Source organism: Pristiophorus japonicus, unplaced genomic scaffold (assembly GCF_044704955.1).
Source record: "Pristiophorus japonicus isolate sPriJap1 unplaced genomic scaffold, sPriJap1.hap1 HAP1_SCAFFOLD_409, whole genome shotgun sequence".
Lineage (NCBI taxonomy): Eukaryota > Metazoa > Chordata > Chondrichthyes > Pristiophoridae > Pristiophorus > Pristiophorus japonicus.
Window position 1 is genome coordinate 155425 of NW_027253970.1, and position 18122 is coordinate 173546.

The 18122-nt window shown below is 44.2% G+C and overlaps 1 protein-coding gene across 2 annotated transcripts in view; it reads left to right on the top strand.

The window, feature by feature from the left end:
* Nucleotides 1–17938, top strand: part of mrpl30 (mitochondrial ribosomal protein L30) — a 29949-nt gene extending 12011 nt beyond the window's left edge. The window contains exons 3-5 of one of the 2 annotated variants that reach the window (XM_070873057.1): nucleotides 6427–6573; nucleotides 17576–17649; nucleotides 17744–17938. In XM_070873057.1, coding sequence (XP_070729158.1) covers nucleotides 6427–6573; nucleotides 17576–17649; nucleotides 17744–17876 — 354 coding nt within the window. In that variant the 3' untranslated portion in view covers nucleotides 17877–17938. Of the gene's footprint in view, nucleotides 1–6426; nucleotides 6574–8339; nucleotides 9414–17575; nucleotides 17650–17743 lie in introns of those variants that run through there. The other variant, XM_070873056.1, reaches the window with a different exon arrangement.
* The last annotated feature ends 184 nt before the right edge of the window (nucleotides 17939–18122 follow it).

The following is an 18122-nucleotide window of genomic DNA, read 5'->3' on the forward strand; positions in this document are numbered from 1 at the left end:
ATAAGGTGGACGAATTAACTGCGCAGGCAGCTATTAACAAATATGATATAATTGGCATTACAGAGACATGGCTCCAGGGTGACCAAGACTGGGAACTCAACATCCAGGGGTATTCAACATTCAGGAAGGACAGACAGAAAGGAAAAGGAGGTGGGGTAGCGTTGCTTGTTAAAGAGGAAATTAACACAATAGTAAGGAAGGACATTAGCTTGGATGATGTGGAATCTGTATGGGTACAGCTGCGGAATACCAAAGGGCAGAAACTGCTAGTGGGAGTTGTGTACAGACCACCAAACAGTAGTAGTGAGGTTGGGGACTGCATCAAACAAGAAATTAGGGATGCATGCAATAAGGGTGCAGCAGTTATCATGGGCGACTTTAATATACATATAGATTGAGCTAACAAAATTGATAGCAATACGGTGGAGGAGGATTTCCTGGAGTGTAATAGGGATGGTTGTCTAGTCCAATATGTGGAGGAACCAACTAGAGGCTGGCCATCCTAGACTGGGTGATGTGTAATGAGAAAGGACTAATTAGCAATCTTCTTGTGTGAGACCCCTTGGGAAAGAGTGACCATAATATGGTAGAATTCTTTATTAAAATGGAGAGTGACAGTTAATTCAGAGACTAGGGTCCTGAACTTCGGGAAAGGTAACTTCGATGGTATGAGACGAGAACTGGCTAGAATAGACTGGCGAATGATACATAAAGGGTTGACGGTGGATAGGCAATGGCAAACATTTAAAGATCACATGGATGAACTTCAACAATTGTACATCCTGGTCTGGAGTAAAAATAAAATGGGGAAGGTGGCTCAACCGTGGCTAACAAGGGAAATTAAGGATAGTGTTACATCCAAGGAAGAGGCATATAAATTGGCCAGAAAAAGCAGCAAACCTGAGGACTGGGAGAAATTTAGAATTCAGCAGAGGAGGACAAAGGGTTTAATCAGGAGGGGGAAAATAGAGTATGAGAGAAAACTCACAGGGAACATAAAAACTGACTGCAAAAGCTTCTATAGATATGTGAAGAGAAAAAGATTGGTGAAGACAAACGTAGGTCCTTTGCAGTCATAAGAACATAAGAACAAGGAACAGGAATAGGCCATCTAGCCCCTCGAGCCTGCTCCGCCATTCAATAAGATCATGGCTGATCTGGTCGTGGACTCAGCTCCACTTACCCGCCCTCTCCCCGTAACCATTAATTCCCTTATTGCTTAAAAATCTATCTATCTTTGACTTGAAAACATTCAATGAGCCAGCCTCAACTGCTTCCTTGGGCAGATAATTCCACAGATTCACAACCCTCTGGGAGAAGAAATTCTTTCTCAACTCGGTTTTAAATTGGCTCCCCCGTATTTTGAGGCTGTGCCCCCTAGTTCTAGTCTCCCCCACCAATGGAAACAACCTCTCTGCCTTTATCTTGTCTATCCCTTTCATGATTTTAAATGTTTCTATAAGATCACCCCTCATCCTTCTGAACTTCAAGGAGTAAAGACCCAGTCTACTCAATCTATCATCATAAGGTAACCCCCTCATTTCTCGAATCAGCCTAGTGAATCATCTCTGTACCCCTTCCAAAGCTAGTATATCCTTCCTTAAGTAAGGTGACCAAAACTGCACGCAGTACTCCAGGTGCGGCCTTACCAATACCTTATACAGTTGCAGCAACACCTCCCTGCTTTTGTACTCCATCCCTTTCGCAATGAAGGCCAACATTCCATTTGCCTTCCTGATTACCTGCTGCACCTGCAAACTAACCTTTTGGGATTCATGCACAAGGAGTAGGACTCAAAAGAGTTTCAACTCAAAAGAGTTTCATGCACAAGGACCCCCAGGTCCCTCTGCACCACAGCATGTTGTAATTTCTCCCCATTCAAATAATATTCCCTTTTACTGTTTTTTTTCCCCAAGGTGGATGACCTCACACTTTCCGACATTGTATTCCATCTGCCAAACCTTAGCCCATTTGCTTAACCTATCCAAATCTCCTTGCAGCCTCTCTGAGTCCTCTACACAACCCGCTTTCCCACTAATCTTAGTATCATCTGCAAATTTTGTTACACTACACTCTGTCCCCTCTTCTAGGTCATCTATGTATATTGTAAACAGTTGTGGTCCCAGTACTGATCCCTGTGGCACACCATTAACCACTGATTTCCAACCGGAAAAGGACCCATTTATCCCGACTCTCTGCTTTCTGTTCGCCAGCCAATTCTCTATCCATGCTAATACATTTCCTCTGACTCCGCGTACCTTTATCTTCTGCAGTAACCTTTTGTGTGGCACCTTATCGAATGCCTTTTGGAAATCTAAATACACCACATCCATCGGTACACCTCTATCCACCATGCTCGTTATATCCTCAAAGAATTCCAGTAAGTTAGTTAAACATGATTTCCCTTTCATGAATCCATGCTGCGTCTGCTTGATTGCACTATTCCTATCCAGATGTCCCGCTATTTCTTCCTTAATGATAGTTTCAAGCATTTTCCCCACTACAGATGTTAAACTAACCGGCCTATAGTTACCTGCCTTTTGCCTGCCCCTTTTTTAAACAGAGGCGTTACATTAGCTGCTCTCCAATCCGCTGGTACCTCCCCAGAGTCCAGAGAATTTTGGTAAATTATAACAAATGCATTTGCTATAACCTCCGCCATCTCTTTTAATACCCTGAGATGCATTTCATCAGGACCAGGGGACTTGTCTACCTTCAGTCCCATTAGTCTGTCCAGCACTACCTCCCTAGTGATCGTGATCATCTCAAGGTCCTCCCTTCTCACATTCCTATGACCAGCAATTTTTGGCATGGTTTTTGTGTCTTCCACTGTGAAGACCGAAGCAAAATAATTGTTTAAGGTCTCAGCCATTTCCACATTTCCCATTATTAAATCCCCCTTCTCATCTTCTAAGGGACCAACATTTACTTTAGTCACTCTTTTCCGTTTTATATATCTGTTTAGTCCTTGTTTCCAGTCTACTTTAGCCAACTCTGCCCTCATCCCACTGTAGTCCCCTTTGTTTAAGCATAGTATGCTCGTTTCTGACACAACTTCCTCATCCTCAATCTGTATTACAAATTCAACCATATTGTGTCAGAATCAGGTGAATTTATAATGGGGAACAAAGAAATGGTAGATCAGTTTTGAACAAATACTTTGGTTCTGTCTTCACGAAGGAAGACATAAATAACTTTCCGGAGGTACTAGGGGACAGAGGGTCTAGTGAGAAGAAGGAACTGAAGGAAATCCTTATTAGTCAGGAAATTGTGTTAGGGAAATTGATGGGATTGAAGGCCAATAAATCCCCAGGGCCTGATAGTCTGCATCCCAGAATACTTAAGGAAGTGGCGCTCGGAATAGTGGGTGCATTGGTTATCATTTTCAGCCGTCTATCGACTCTGGATCAGTTCCTATGGATTGGAGGGTAGCTAATGTAACCCCACTTTTTAAGAAAGGAGGGAGAGAGAAAACGGGTAATTATAGACCGGTTAGCCTGACATCAGTTGTGGGGAAACTGTTGGAATCAATTATTAAAGATGAAATAGCAGCGCATTTGGAAAGCAGTGACCGGATCGGTCCAAGTCAGCATGGATTTATGAAAGGGAAATCATGCTTGACAAATCTTCTGGAATCTTTTGAGGATGTAACTAGTAGAGTGGACAAGGGAAAACCAGTGGATGTGGTGTATTTGGACTTTCAAAAGGCTTTTAACAAGGTCCCACACAAGAGATTGGTGTGCAAAATTAAAGCAAATGGTATTGGGGGTAATGTATTGATGTGGAAAGAGAACTGGTTGGCAGACAGGAAGCAGCGAGTCGGGAAAAATGGGTCCTTTTCAGAATGGCAGGCAGTGACTAGTGGGGTGCCACAGGGCTCAGTGCTGGGTCCCCAACTATTTACAATATACAAAAATGATTTAGATGAAGGAATTGAGTGTAATATCTCCAAGTTTGCAGATGACACTAAGCTGAGTGGCGGTGTGAGCTGCGAGGAGGCTGCGAAGAGGCTGCAGGGTGACTTGGACAGGTTAGGTGAGTGGGCAAATGCATGGCAGCTGCAGTATAATGTGGATAAATGTGAGGTTATCCACTTTGATGGCAAAAGCACGAGGGCAGAATATTATCTGAATGGCGGCAGATTAGGAAAAGAGGAGGTGCAATGAGACCTGGTTGTCATGGTACATCAGTCATTGATAGTTGACACGCAGATACAGCAGGCGGTGAAGAAGGCAAATGGCACGTTGGCCTTCATAGCTAGGGGATTTGAGTATAGGAGCAGGGAGGTTTTTCTGCAGTTGTACAGGGCCTTGGTGAGGCCCCACCCAGAATATTGTGTTCAGTTTTGGTCTCCTAATCTGAGGAAGGACATTCTTGCTATTGAGGGAGTGCAGCGAAGGTTCACCAGACTGATTCCCGGGATGGCAGGACTGACATATGAGGAGAGACTGGATCGACTGGGCTTGTATTCACTGGAATTTAGAAGAATGAGAGGGCATCTCATTGAAACGTATATGATTCTGACGGGACTGGACAGGTTAGATGCAGGGAGAATGTTCCCGATGTTGGGGAAGGCCAGAACCAGGGGACACAGTCTAAGGATAAGGGGTAAGCCATTTAGGACTGAGATGAGGAGAAACTTCTTCACTCAGAGAGTTGTTAACCTGTGGAATTCTCTACCGCAGAGTGTTGTTGATGCCAGTTCGTTGGATATGTTCAAGAGAGAGTTAGATATGGCCCTTACAGCTAAAGGGATCAAAGGGTATGGAGAGAAAACAGGAAAGGGGTACTGAGGTGATGATCAGCCATGATCTTATTGGATGGTGGTGCAGGCTCGAAGGGCTGAATGGCCTACTCCTGTACCTATTTTTTATGTAAAACAAGCGCTCTACTCAGAGCTCTGACACGGCAAGCGAGCACCAGGTGCGCAGAGGAAATGCTTCAAGGACACCCTCAAAGCCTCCCTGAAAAAGTGCAGCATCCCCTTCAACACCTGGGAATCTCTGGCCCAAGACCGCCCAAAATGGAGGAAAAGCATCCGTTATGGCGCTGAACACTTCGAGTCTCTTCGTTGAGAGCAAGCTGAAACCATGCGTCATCAGCGGAAGGAGCACGCAGTAACCCAGGCACCCCAACCTCCTGTTCCTCCAACCACCGTCTGCTCCACCTGTGCAGAGACTAGGTCCCGCATTGGACTCTTCAGTCACCTGAGAACTCCTTTTTAGTGTGGAAGCGTCATCCTCGACTCCGAGGGACTGCCTAAGAAGAGAAGAATAGTCTTAAACGGTTGTTTTTCAAAATTGAGGGAAGCATACGGTTCTGTTCCCCAGGGGTCGGTATTCGGACCACTGCTCTTTTTGATATACATTAATGGGTGGACATGGGTATACAGGGCATAATTTCACAGTTTGACATGAAACTCGGAAAAGTAGTAAACGATGAAAAGGATAGTAACAGATTTCAGGAGGACATAAACAGACTGGTGAAATGGGTAGATGCATGGCAGATTAAATTTAATGTCGAGAAATATGAAGTGATCTATTTTGGTAGGAAGAATGAGGCGATGCAATATAAACTAAATGATACAATTTTAAAGGAGCTGCAGGAATAGAGATCTGGGGGTGTATGTACACACATCTTTGAAAGTAGTTGGAGATGGCTGTTTAAAAAAAGCATATGGGATCCTTGTTTTTATTAATATACAATAGAAAAGCAAGGAAGTTATGTTAAACATTTGATAAAACACGTTTAGGCTTCAACTGGAGTATTGAGTTCACTTCCAGGCACCACCCTTTAGGAAGGATGTCAAGGCCTTAAGAGGGTGCAGAAGAAATTTAGTAGAACAATACCAGGGATGAGGGACTTCAGTTATGTGGAGAAGCTGGGGTTGTGTTCCTCAGAGCAGAGAGGTTAAGTGGAGGTTTGATAGAGGTGTTCAAAATCATGAATGGTTTTGAGTAAATAAGGAGAAACTGTTTCAAGTGGCAGAAGGGTCAGTAACCAGAGGACACCGATTTAAGGTGCTTTTCAAAAGATGCAGAGGTGACATGAGGAAACATTTATTTTACACGGCGAGTTGTTGTGATCTGGAATGCATTGCCGGGAACACATTCAATAATAACTTTCAAACTTTCAAATGGGAATTCAATAAATATTTGAAGGGGGAAAAAGTCTGCAGGGCCATGGGAAAGAGCAAGGGAGTGGCACCAGTTGGATAGTTCTACCAAAGAGAATGGAATAGCCTTCTACTGTGCTAGATCATTCTTTGATCTACTTGTCCACAGTTTCATGAGAGAGCTGAAATTCCATGTATCAAGTTTAGGATTCAAACCAAATCCCCACATTGGGATTGCCATGTAACTAATTTGATGATTTATCTGCATAAACCACTTTTTGTGTGTAATCAATATGTCTTATTGATTGTAGATGTTTGAAGTGGAACCATCAGATCATGAAAAATACAGTGGTGATCCAGACCAGCCACACCAACTGCACATCATTACCAGAATAAAATGTACAAAACGACGTCCATATTGGGAAAAGAAGATTGTCCATGACCTTGGATTAGACAAGGTGAAATATCTTTTCTGTGTAATGTGTGTCTATATTAAACCTCTTGTTTGCTCGTAATACTGTAGTAAGTGGTCCATCCCCATAAGGCAGCCTTTTATTTTTAGCTTTATTAAATCATTTTAGGAATTCATAATTTTTTTTGTGCCCCACGTGTTTCCAATCATCTGCTCTGCATTGGATTCTCTTCTCTTTGCCATTCAGCTGCTGTGTCCAACCCAAAGCACGTTTTTGCTCAAACTGACCTGCTACCTTCCTGGTCAACCCTGCAACAGCTTTCTTTCCACTTAACATTCCTCACCCTCTGGCCATAAAATCCATTTCCTGCTCCTCCAAACTAGCACGATGACGATCACTTGTTAATTTTTAATTCCTTTTATTCCTTAGATATGTTCACTTTTAACTTATGGGAGAATAGATATGCAATGTCTTTTGGCTAGTTTCCGTTGCTGGTTTTGTAAGACGTTAAGCCAGACCAGTGTGTCACAAGATATTTGCAGATGAGGAAGGCCCATCTTCTTTCAACCATTCAGAAAGATTTTGCATTCCACCCCTCCCCCCGTCTCCCATTGCTGCATTTAATTGTTTAAACAAAAATGATTCCAAGGTTTTTTCCTCTCTGCTCAGAAGTCCATTCCAAGTGTTGATCATTCACTGTGTGAAAAAGAACATTATGCTATCAGTCCTAAAGTTACTCTTTACTAGTTTAAACCTATGATCCCCACCCCCCGTCCTGTTCCCAGTTTATTTTGTAGCAATATTACAGATGAACTTTTTACTTACCATTTACTATATTGAACCAGACTGTTTGCAACCTTGGTGTTATATTTGACCCTGAAATGAGCTTTCGACCACATCATCATCATCATCGGCAGTCCCTTAAATGAAGATGACTTGCTTGCACAAGTTCACAGATGTTTCGATGAAGGACCGGCTGTTCCAGTCCTGAACTCCAATTGAGGGGGTGGAAGATGCCTGTGCGTGAATTTTTTTACTGTGTGGTGACCGTTGCACATCAGCCACCACTTGGCAGAGCTAGGTCTTGGTCCAGTGGCAAGGATTAACCAAGACAACTGGAAACCTGCTCTGCTGCATGGACCGAGTGCGCACACATATTGCAGTGTGGGCTGGCCCATACTGCCCCATGGCCCTCGGCTCTTCTGGGCCCCGTACCCTCATCTGTTGCACCTCCGCCACGATCTCTCGCCGCTCTTCCGCCACAGACATTCACCGCATCTCGCCACAAACACTCGACGCTCATCTGCCCCGACTGTCCCACTCCTCTGTATCTGGGTCCTGCCGATGGTCCTGCCCATGCTCCAAAACGGCGACCAGGGTTTTGATGACATCACCCAGTCGCCCATTTCAAAATCGGCGCACACTCGGAGCAGCTCGCGCTGGAGGTTGAAGTGGTATGCCACTCCAGTTTTTATACTTGCCGACCTGCGGAGCTGTTCTCTCGCGGAGGGGGGGGGGGGGGCACCACATATCTGCAGCATAACTAAGACTGCCTATTTCCACCTCCGTAACATCGCTCATCTCCATCCTTGCCTCAGCTCATCCGTTGCTGAAGTCCTCATCCATGCCTCTAGACTTGACTATTCCAATGCACTCCTGGCTGGCCTCCCACATTCTACCTTACGTAAACTAGAGGTGACCCAAAACTTGGCTGCCCGTGTCCTAACTCGCAAGTCCCGCTCACCCATCACCCCTGTGCCGGTTAAGCAACGCCGCGATTTTAAAATTCTCATCCTTATTTTTGAATACAGGTAGAACTTCTCTTATCTGGCACCCTCTGGACCTGGCCTCTGCCGGATAAGAGGTTTTGCTGGACGACGGGAGGTCAGCGGGCCCAAAGTTGGTGCGGCCCCAGCCCAGCAAGTCGGCGTGGCAACAGCAGGCCCAAAGTCGGCACTGCTCCAGCCCAGCAAATCTGCGCAGCTCCAGTGGGCCCGAAGTCAGGGTGGAAGTCGGCCGCTTTCTGCGCATGCACCCCCAGCCGCCGGAATGATGCTGTGGTGGTGCCGGATAAGAGTCCCGGATAAGGGAGGTCCAACCTCTACCTCCATGGTCTCGCCCTCTCTATCTCTGTAATCTCCTCCAGTCCCCCGTCCCCGAGATGAGTGCGCTTCTCTAATTCTGCCCTCTTGGGCATCCCTGATTATAATCGTTCACTCATTGATGGCTGTGCCTTCTGTTGCCTAGGCCCCAAGCTCTGGAACTCCTTGCCTAAACCTCTCTGCCTCTGTACCTCTCTTTCTTCCTTCAAGACGCACCTTAAAACCTACCTCTTTGACCAAGCTTTTGTTCACCTGCGCTAATTTCTACTTATGCGGCTCGGTGTCAAATTGTTTTATCTCATAATACTCCTGTGAAGCGCTTTGGGACGTTTCACTAGGTTAAAGGTGCTATATAAATACAAGTTGTTGTTGTATACTATGTAAAAGATATCTCAGATACTGCCTTTACAGGCTGAAAAGCCCAAGTTTCTCTAATCTTTCCTCATAATTCAGATTCCTGACACTCGTGATCAGCCTCATGGCTCTTCACTGCATTGCCTCCAGTACCTGAATATCTGCCTCATTTCTCAGTCAGCAGTACTCAAGGTGCAGTCTGACCAGAGTATTGTATGTTTTGATTATGACTTTCTCTGACTTGTATTGCACAGTTTTGGTTATGTTGTTCAACATTCTATTGGTTTTGTTGATTGCTGCTCTACATTGTTTGGACATGCTGAACTTTGAGTTTAAGTCTCTTTCGGCCTCATCTGTGGCTATTTCAACACCATGGAGTACATGTTGTCCATTTTCCCTTTTGCACAATACCCTACATTTAGTTGTATTAAATTTGGTCTGCCATTGTTGGCCCACTTGCATTTCATTTAGCTCATTCTGGCCTCCTTCATTCCACTGCCCCTCTGAGTTTAACCAATTTGTATTGAGTTCTTGAATCCAAGTCATTCATGTAAATTAGAAACACCAGTGGTCCCAATACTGAGCCCGAGGGCACATCACTTGGTACTTCTCCCAGTTGAGAGTTCTCCTCCAACTAGGACCTGTTGATATCTCCCCTGTAACTGACTTCTTATCCATACCCAAGTTTTGTCCTGAATCTTCACCTGTTGGAGATGGAGTGGTCAACCGTGTCAAAGGCTGTAGACAAGTCGAGAAGGACAAGGAGGGATAGTTTACCTTTTTCACAGTCACAGTGACTTTGATGAAAACCGTTTTGGTACTGCAGCAGGGACGGAAACCAGATTGAAGGGATTCAAACATGGAGTTCCAGGAACGATGGGCACGAATTTGGGAGGTGACAACATGTTCAAGGACTTTGGAGGGAAAGGGAGGTTGGAAATGGTGCAGTAGCTTGCAAGCACAGTGGGGTCATGGGTTGTTGTTTTGAGGCAGATTTGAAGGAGAGGGGGACAATACCTGAGGAGAGAGAACCGTTAACAATGTCGGCTAACATGGGAGCCAGAAAAGGAAGTTGGGTGGTCAACTGTTTAGTGGGAATAGAGTCAAGGGAGCAGGAAGTGGGTCTCATGGACAAGAAGAGAGTGGAGAGGTCAAGAGGGGAGATCGGAGAGAAACTGGAGAAAGATGCGAGTTCAGGGCTACTAGGGTAGGGGCGGAACCTTGGAAGAAGTTTGGCCTGGTTTTAATAGGGACTAGGGCATCAAAGATGGTGGTGAGGATGTGGCTGAGCAGATCGATGGCTGAAAAAATGTCATGGTGAATGGAGAGCCAAAGGCTGGACAGTTTGGAGTTGATAAGTGCAGTTATAAGAGAATTTGGAGAGTTTTTTTTCCAGGGGGCAGACGCAGAAGGAAGTAGGGTTGGATGGGGGAAGGAGGATGTGGGTGGAGGAAATGGCCATAATCTGCAATTGACACGGTAGGAATAGCGAGGCCACAAGGGATGGCAAGGTCAAGGGGGTGGCCATGAATATGGGTTTGGAAGTTCACATGGAGGGAGTGATTAAGGGAAGATAGGAGGGTAGTGAACTCAGGAGAGAGAGCATGATGAATTGAGATGCAATCATCCACGATAAGCTCATTGATGGCAAGGGCCTTGTCCGCAAGCGAATGGACATTCTGCAAGGAGATGCAGAGAGGATCGGTGATGGCTGATCCACTGCTAGCATCTACAGGGTCAGCACTTGGAGGGATGAGTTGGACCGGGAGGAGATTGGCAAGGTTAGCCTCCCACAGGAAAGCTGGGCGGCATGGTCGGTGAGAGTAGGGTGGGACAGTTGGAGTTGCTGCTTGTGAGTGCCATGGTGGGCCCTTCGGAGGATGCCAAGAGAGGCTTACCTAAGAGGAAGTCGAGCCTGGAATGGCAGCAGGAGGGTAGGAAGGCTTTAAGGATTGGGGTAGGGATTTGGGAGGACAGACTATCTGAGAGAGGAGAGATGAAAGGCGGCATGATGACAGGAGAGACTGGTCAGGGAGGGATAAAGAGAAAAGAAAAAGCGGGAGGAAGAAATGGAAATAGAAGTGAATGGCTCGGGTCTGAAGCGGCAGTCAAAATGCGCATGCACGTGGACACGGTAAAAACTCAAGTTATTTAGGAAATAGGTTGGTGACAATAGAAGAACCAGTATAATCAGGATCGATTATATTGAAACAAAATTGAATATATAGATTAATTATGTTAATTCAAAAAATTAGAAGTTGAACAAGTGAAAAGTTAAATCATTCTCTTGCTGTCAATGCGGGTAGATCAAAAGGCACAGTGAGAAGTCACCATTTGATCCAACTGCCGGTTAAAAAAAATAAGGCTCTTGGGGTGATTTGAATAGAGACCCCACTCTCCGAGTCCTGTAATATTGAATTCCTTTTAACACAGCGAGATTTATGAAGATAAATTAATAGGAATGCTGAGTTCGATTTCATCCATAAATGAAACTGACACTGTTCACCCATTGAAATCAAAGCAACGCCGGGTCTTTTCAATAGCGAAGTTGATCTCACAGCAGACGATCTTTGTTATCCCACAAACTCAACCAAACACAAGATAATTGCTCCAATTTCTTACTCAGTCCCATTTACTCAGGAGTCGGGAATTAGCAATTAATTATTAATTTACTCGGACCACTGACACATTTGAACCAACTGTTACCGCAGCCATTTTCGAACCCATTTCGAGACAGCTTGGAAGAAAATCTTGAAGCAAGTTCCCAAAAATAAACCAAAAATTCCTGAACATCCACGGGAGAAATCAGAAATTGACAGGAGCTATGATCAATAGCAGGAACAATAATGATGTCAGTTTCAAAGTGATGCAGCAACAGCCGAGGTGAAACCAATCAATGACAGCGACCCGTTGAATAACTGACTTATCTAAATAACTGATAGAAAATGTTGGGCTTCTAACTATATGTTAAAATATAGGCTGCTAAAAAAAATTGTCTTGTCATGCTGCGTAACCTACATTTTCTATCCTGGCTACTTTGCTGGGCTCTCACCCTGTGTGCCCCCTGATTCAGTTTAGAGAATATGGTCACCCTAACTTAATTTCAATTAATTGGCCACCTTCTCAATATTTCCATTGAAGTTGCTTGTCTGCTCCGTTGAGCCAAAACTGGCACATCCATCATCATCATCTTAGGCAGTCCTTCGAAATCGAGGAAGACTTGCTTCCACTCTAAAACTGAGTTCTTAGGTGATGAACAGTCCAATACGGGAATTACAGTCTCTATGACAGGTGGGTCAGACAGTTGTTGAATGAAAGGGTGGGTGGGACTGGTTTGCCGCATGCTCTCGACGATGAGACTCGAGGTGCTCAGCACCCTCCCGGATGCATTTCCTTCACTTAGGGCGGTCTTTGGCCAGGAACTCCCAGTTGTCGGTGGCGATGTTGCATTTTATCAACGAAGCTTTGAGGGTGTCCTTGAAACATTTCCTCTGCCCACCTTGGGCTTGCTTGGCGTGTAGGAGTTCTGAGCGCTTGCTTTGGTAGTCTTGTGTCAGCCATGCGAACGATGTGGCCCGCCCAATGGAGCTGGTCAAGTGTGGTCAGTGCTTCGATGCTGGGGATGTTGACTTGATCGAGGACGCTAACGTTGGTGCGTCTGACCTCCCAGGGGATTTGCAGGATCTTGCGGAGGCATCGTTGGTGGTATTTCTGCAGCGATTTGAGGTGTCTACTGTATATAGCCTTTAAGGCCTTTGACACTGCCAGCCGCGAGGGACGATGGAGCATCGTCCTCCGTCGCGGCTGCCCCTAAAAGTTCGTCGTCATCCTCCAGCTGCTCTACGACGACATGCAAGCCGTGATCCTGACCAATGGATCCATCACAGACCTAATCCACACCCGGCCGAGGTCAAGCAAGGCTGCGTCATCATGCCAACCCTCTTCTCAATCTTCTTCGCTGCATAGCTCCACCTTACACTCAACAAGCTTCCCCGCTGGAGTGGAACTAAACTACAGAACCAGTGGGAACCTGTTCAACGCTTGCGTCTGCGCACAGAGACTGAACTCCCAAGTCATAGTCAACATAGAAACATAGAAAATAGGTGCAGGAGTAGATCTTCAGTGAGGCGTACGAAAGCACAGGCCTTACACTAAACATCCGTAAGACAAAGGTACTCCACCAACCTGACCCCGGCACACAGCACTACCCCCTAGTCATCAAGATCCACGGCACAGCCCTGGACAACGTGGACCACTTTCCATACCTTGGGAGCCTATTATCAGTAAGGGCAGACATCGACAACGAGATTCAACACTGCCTCCAGTGCACCAGCGCAGCCTTCAGCCGCCTGAGGAAAAGAGTGTTCGAAGATCAGGCCCTCAAATCTGCCACCAAGTTCACGGCACATCCAGCCACAAATAAAAATACATCACCTTCTTCGGTACTGAGTCAGAAGGTGTTTGTTTCATTTCTTGGTTTGTGCTGTGTGAGCTACAATAATTGGCCTGTTACAATTGGCCTCAAAACCATAGGAAAGATAAAACAATAGTCAGGTTTGCCGTTCTGATAATTATCCAGAGCCTTGTATTAGCATAACATCATTCAACCTATCGTACCTATGTCAGCTCTTTGAAAAATATATCCACTTAGTTCCCCCCCTCCCGTGCTTTCCCCATAACCTTGCACATTTTTCCCTCAAGTATTTTTCCAATTCACTTTTGGAAGTTATTATTGAATCTGCTTCCCTTTCAGGCCATGCATTCCCAATCTTAACAACTCACCGTGTTTATAAAAAAAAAAAATTCTCATCACCCTCTGCTTCTTTTGCCAATTATCTTAAATCTGTGTCCTCTGGTTACTGACCCTCCAGTCAGTGGAAATGGTTTCTCCTTATCTACTCTATCAAAACACTTCGTGTAATTGAACACCTCTATTAAATCGCCAATTAACCTCTCTAAGGAGAACAATCCCACCTTCTCTAGTCTCTCCACATAACTGAAGTCCCTCATCCCTGGTATCCTTCTACTTCTTTCTCCCTCAATTTCAGAATTTGCAGATGACACGAAACTTGGAAGTGCAGTAAACAGTGACGAATATAGTAATAGACTTCAAGAGAACAGAGGCTGGTGGAATAGGTGGACACAGGGCAGATGAAATTCAAGGCAGAAAAGTGTGAGGTGATACATTTTGGTAAGAAGAATGAGGAAAGCCAATACAAGCTAAATGGTACAATTTTAAAGGGGGTGCAGGAACAGAGACACCTGGGGATGTTTGTGCACAAATCTTTGGAAGTAGCAGGACAAGTTAACAATGCAGTTAATAAAGTATATGGGATACTGGGCTTTATAAGTAGAGGCATAAGAGTACAAGAGCCAGGAAGTTATGCTAAGCCTATGTAAAGGGTTAGTTCAGCCCCAGCTGGAGTATTCTATCCAATTTTGGGCACCGCACTGCAGGAAGGATGTCAAGGCTTTGGAGAGGGTACAGAGATTTATCAGAATGGTTCCAGGGATGAGGGATTACAGTTACGTGGATAGACTGGAGAAGCTGGGGTTGTTCTCCTTGGAGCAGAAAGGCTGAGAGGAGATTTGATAGAAGTGTTTAAAATCATGAAGGGTTTCGATAGGGTAAATATAGAGAAACTCTTTTAAGTGACTGAAGGGTTGATAACCAGAGGGCACAGATTAGAGATGGTTGACAAAAGAACCATAAACGACATGAGGAAATATCTTTTTTACGCAGCAACTTGAATGCACTGCCTGATGGGGTGGTGGCAATAGATTCAATACTATCCTTCAAAATGGAAATTGGATAAATATTTGATGGAGAAAAAAATTGGGGAAACATAGAAACATAGAAAATAGGTGCAGGAGTAGGCCATTCGGCCCTTCGAGCCTGCATCGCCATTCAATGAGTTCATAGCTGAACATGCAACTTCAGTACCCCATTCCTGCTTTCTCACCATACCCCTTGATCCCCCTAGTAGTAAGGACTACATCTAACTCCTTTTTGAATATATTTAGTGAATTGGCCTCAACAACTTTCTGTGGTAGAGAATTCCACAGGTTCACCACTCTCTGGGTGAAGAAGTTTCTCCTCATCTCGGTCCTAAATGGCTTACTCCTTATCCTTCGACTGTGACCCCTGGTTCTGGACATCCCCAACATTGGGAACGTTCTTCCTGCATCTAACCTGTCTAAACCCGTCAGAATTTTGAATGTTTCTATGAGATCCCCTCTCAGTCTTCTGAATTCCAATGAATACAAGCCCAGTTGATCCAGTCTTTCTTGATATGTCAGTCCCGCCATCCCGGGAATCAGTCTGGTGAACCTTCGCTGCACTCCCTCAATAGCAAGAATGTCCTTCCTCAAGTTAGGAGACCAAAACTGTACACAATACTCCAGGTGTGGCCTCACTAAGGCCCTGTACAACTGTAGTAACACCTCCCTGCCCCTGTACTCAAATCCCCTCGCTATGAAGGCCAACATGCCATTTGCTTTCTTAACCGCCTGCTGTACCTGCATGCCAACCTTTAATGACTGATGTACCATGACACCCAGGTCTCGTTGCATCTCCCCTTTTCCTAATCTGTCACCATTCAGATAATAGTCTGTCTCTCTGTTTTTACCATCAAAGTGGATAACCTCACATTTATCCACATTATACTTCATCTACCATGCATTTGCCCACTCACCTAACCGATGCAAGTCACTCTGCAGCCTCATAGCATCCTCCTCGCAGCTCACACTGCCACCCAACTTGTGTCATCCGCAAATTTGGAGATACATTTAATCCCCTTGTCTAAATCATTAATGTACAATGTAAATAGCTGGGGCCCCAGCACAGAACCTTGCAGTACCCCCACTAGTCACTGCCTGCCATTCTGAAAAGTACCCATTTACTCCTACTCTTTGCTTCCTGTCTGACAACCAGTTCTCAATCCACATCAGCACACTACCCCTATCCCATGTGCTTTAACTTTGCACATTAATCTCTTGTGTGGGACCTTGTTGAAAGCCTTCTGAAAGTCCAAATACACCACATCAACTGGTTCTCCCTTGTCCACTCTACTGGAAACATCCTCAAAAAATTACAGAAGATTTGTCAAGCATGATTTCCCTTTCACAAATCTATGCTGACTTGGACCTATCATGTCACCTCTTTCCAAATGAGCTGCTATGACATCCTTAATAATTGATTCCATCATTTTACCCACTACCGATGTCAGGCTGACCGGTCTATAATTCCCTGTTTTCTCTCTCCCTCCTTTTTTAAAAAGTGGGGTTACATTGGCTACCCTCCACTCCATAGGAACTGATCCAGAGTCTATGGAATGTTGGAAAATGACTGCCAATGTATCCGCTATTTCCATGGCCACCTCCTTAAGTACTCTGGGATGCAGACCATCAGGCCCTGGGGATTTATCGGCCTTCAATCCCATCAATTTCCCCAACACAATTTCCCGACTAATAAGGATTTCCCTCAGTTCCTCCTTACTAGACCCTCTGACCCCTTTTATATCCGGAAGGTTGTTTGTGTCCTCCTTAGTGAATATGGGAAAAGAGCCAAGGAGTGGGTCTAACTGGATTGCCCTGTGAAAGAGCTGACGCAGACTCGATGGGCCGAATGACCTCCTGTGCTGTACTAATCTATGATTCTTGCATCTATACAGCACCTTTAACGTAGTAAAAAACATCTCAATGTGCTTCACAGGAGTGTAATCAGATAAAAAAATTAGTATAAAAATTTGTATCGAACCTTGGTTAGATAACACTTGTTGGAAAGTTCAAATTCACAGAACTGCTGGGCAATTGCAGGTTCTTGTGAAATCTTAACCCCTAGCAAGAATTGGCAGTTGTAGATTGGAGGAGAAAAATGTGAGAAACAAATTTACAAATCATAAATGGAAACATTCAGATTTCCAGAACATGTTACTATTGCTACCTCCAATAACTCTCAAAAGCAGTACATCCTTCAATGACAGTAAGATTATGTTTGTTCTATTTTCCAGAAGCTTATTTCCATCCACGAGTAACATTAGCAACAAGATAAAATCAATATTGAATATTTCTCCTACAGCTAAGTTTCTGGATAGCTAAGAAAATAAAACAGCTTACTAGTCGTTGAGTGCATGCTAACCTAAATGGAACGATGTATATTTTTAATTAACTAATGCTTTACATTTGCAACTTTTTAGGTAGGTTAAGTATACAGCATATGCTGCCAAAGTACAGAAGGTTAATTTAAAAAATGAAGAGAAACTAGCAGTTTCAAAATGTTGAGGTATTTTCATAGTAGTGGCTGGTATTGGGCTTGATTTTAGTCATTCAGCACTAAATCTACATAATTGAAGAGCTAAAAGTAAGGTATTTAGGACTATGGTATCTTAAAATGATGTATACTGTTAATGGAGACTTCTTGGTACATGCAAGCAATTTTGTGCATTCTCAATACAATACTTAACTTCATTTCTCATGTATGCCTTTTTAGAAATTAAATTTGTAGATGCAATAAAACTGAATTACAGTTATCTAATGTTTTAATAAGTTATAAATTTCAAATGTAAAATTATCTCCTTTTTTTTAACCAGTCAAATGAGCCAAGGATCCATAAGAACATTCCATCAGTTAACAATAAACTAAAAGTTATCAAGCATCTTATAAGGTTTGTGAATACAAATACAATAAACATTGATTTCTCAAAAACAATTTTAAAATTGGATTTCAAATTCAGTGAAATGTTTTAAATGTCTTTGCAGAGTGCAACCCCTGAAATTGCCACAGGGGCTTCCAACAGAGCAGGAATTAGCTGACACTTACCTGAAGAGCACTGGGGAATTGATTATAAGACGCCACCTGCAACCATTGGAGCAAAAAATCACTGAATCTTAAAAGCTACTGCTTGTGTCCATCACTTGTACATGAAATAAATTTTAATTTTATGTTTCCAAGAAGTCAACTTTCAAGTTTACTTTTAAATTCTGTAGTGGAAATCCTGTCTTAATCACCTGAAATGTTCGCAACCATCTTCAACCAGATGTGCCGAGTGAATGATTCATCTCGGCCGCCTCCTGAGGTCCCCACCATTACAGATGCCAGTGTTAAGCCTATTCACTCCACATGATAAAGAAACAGCTG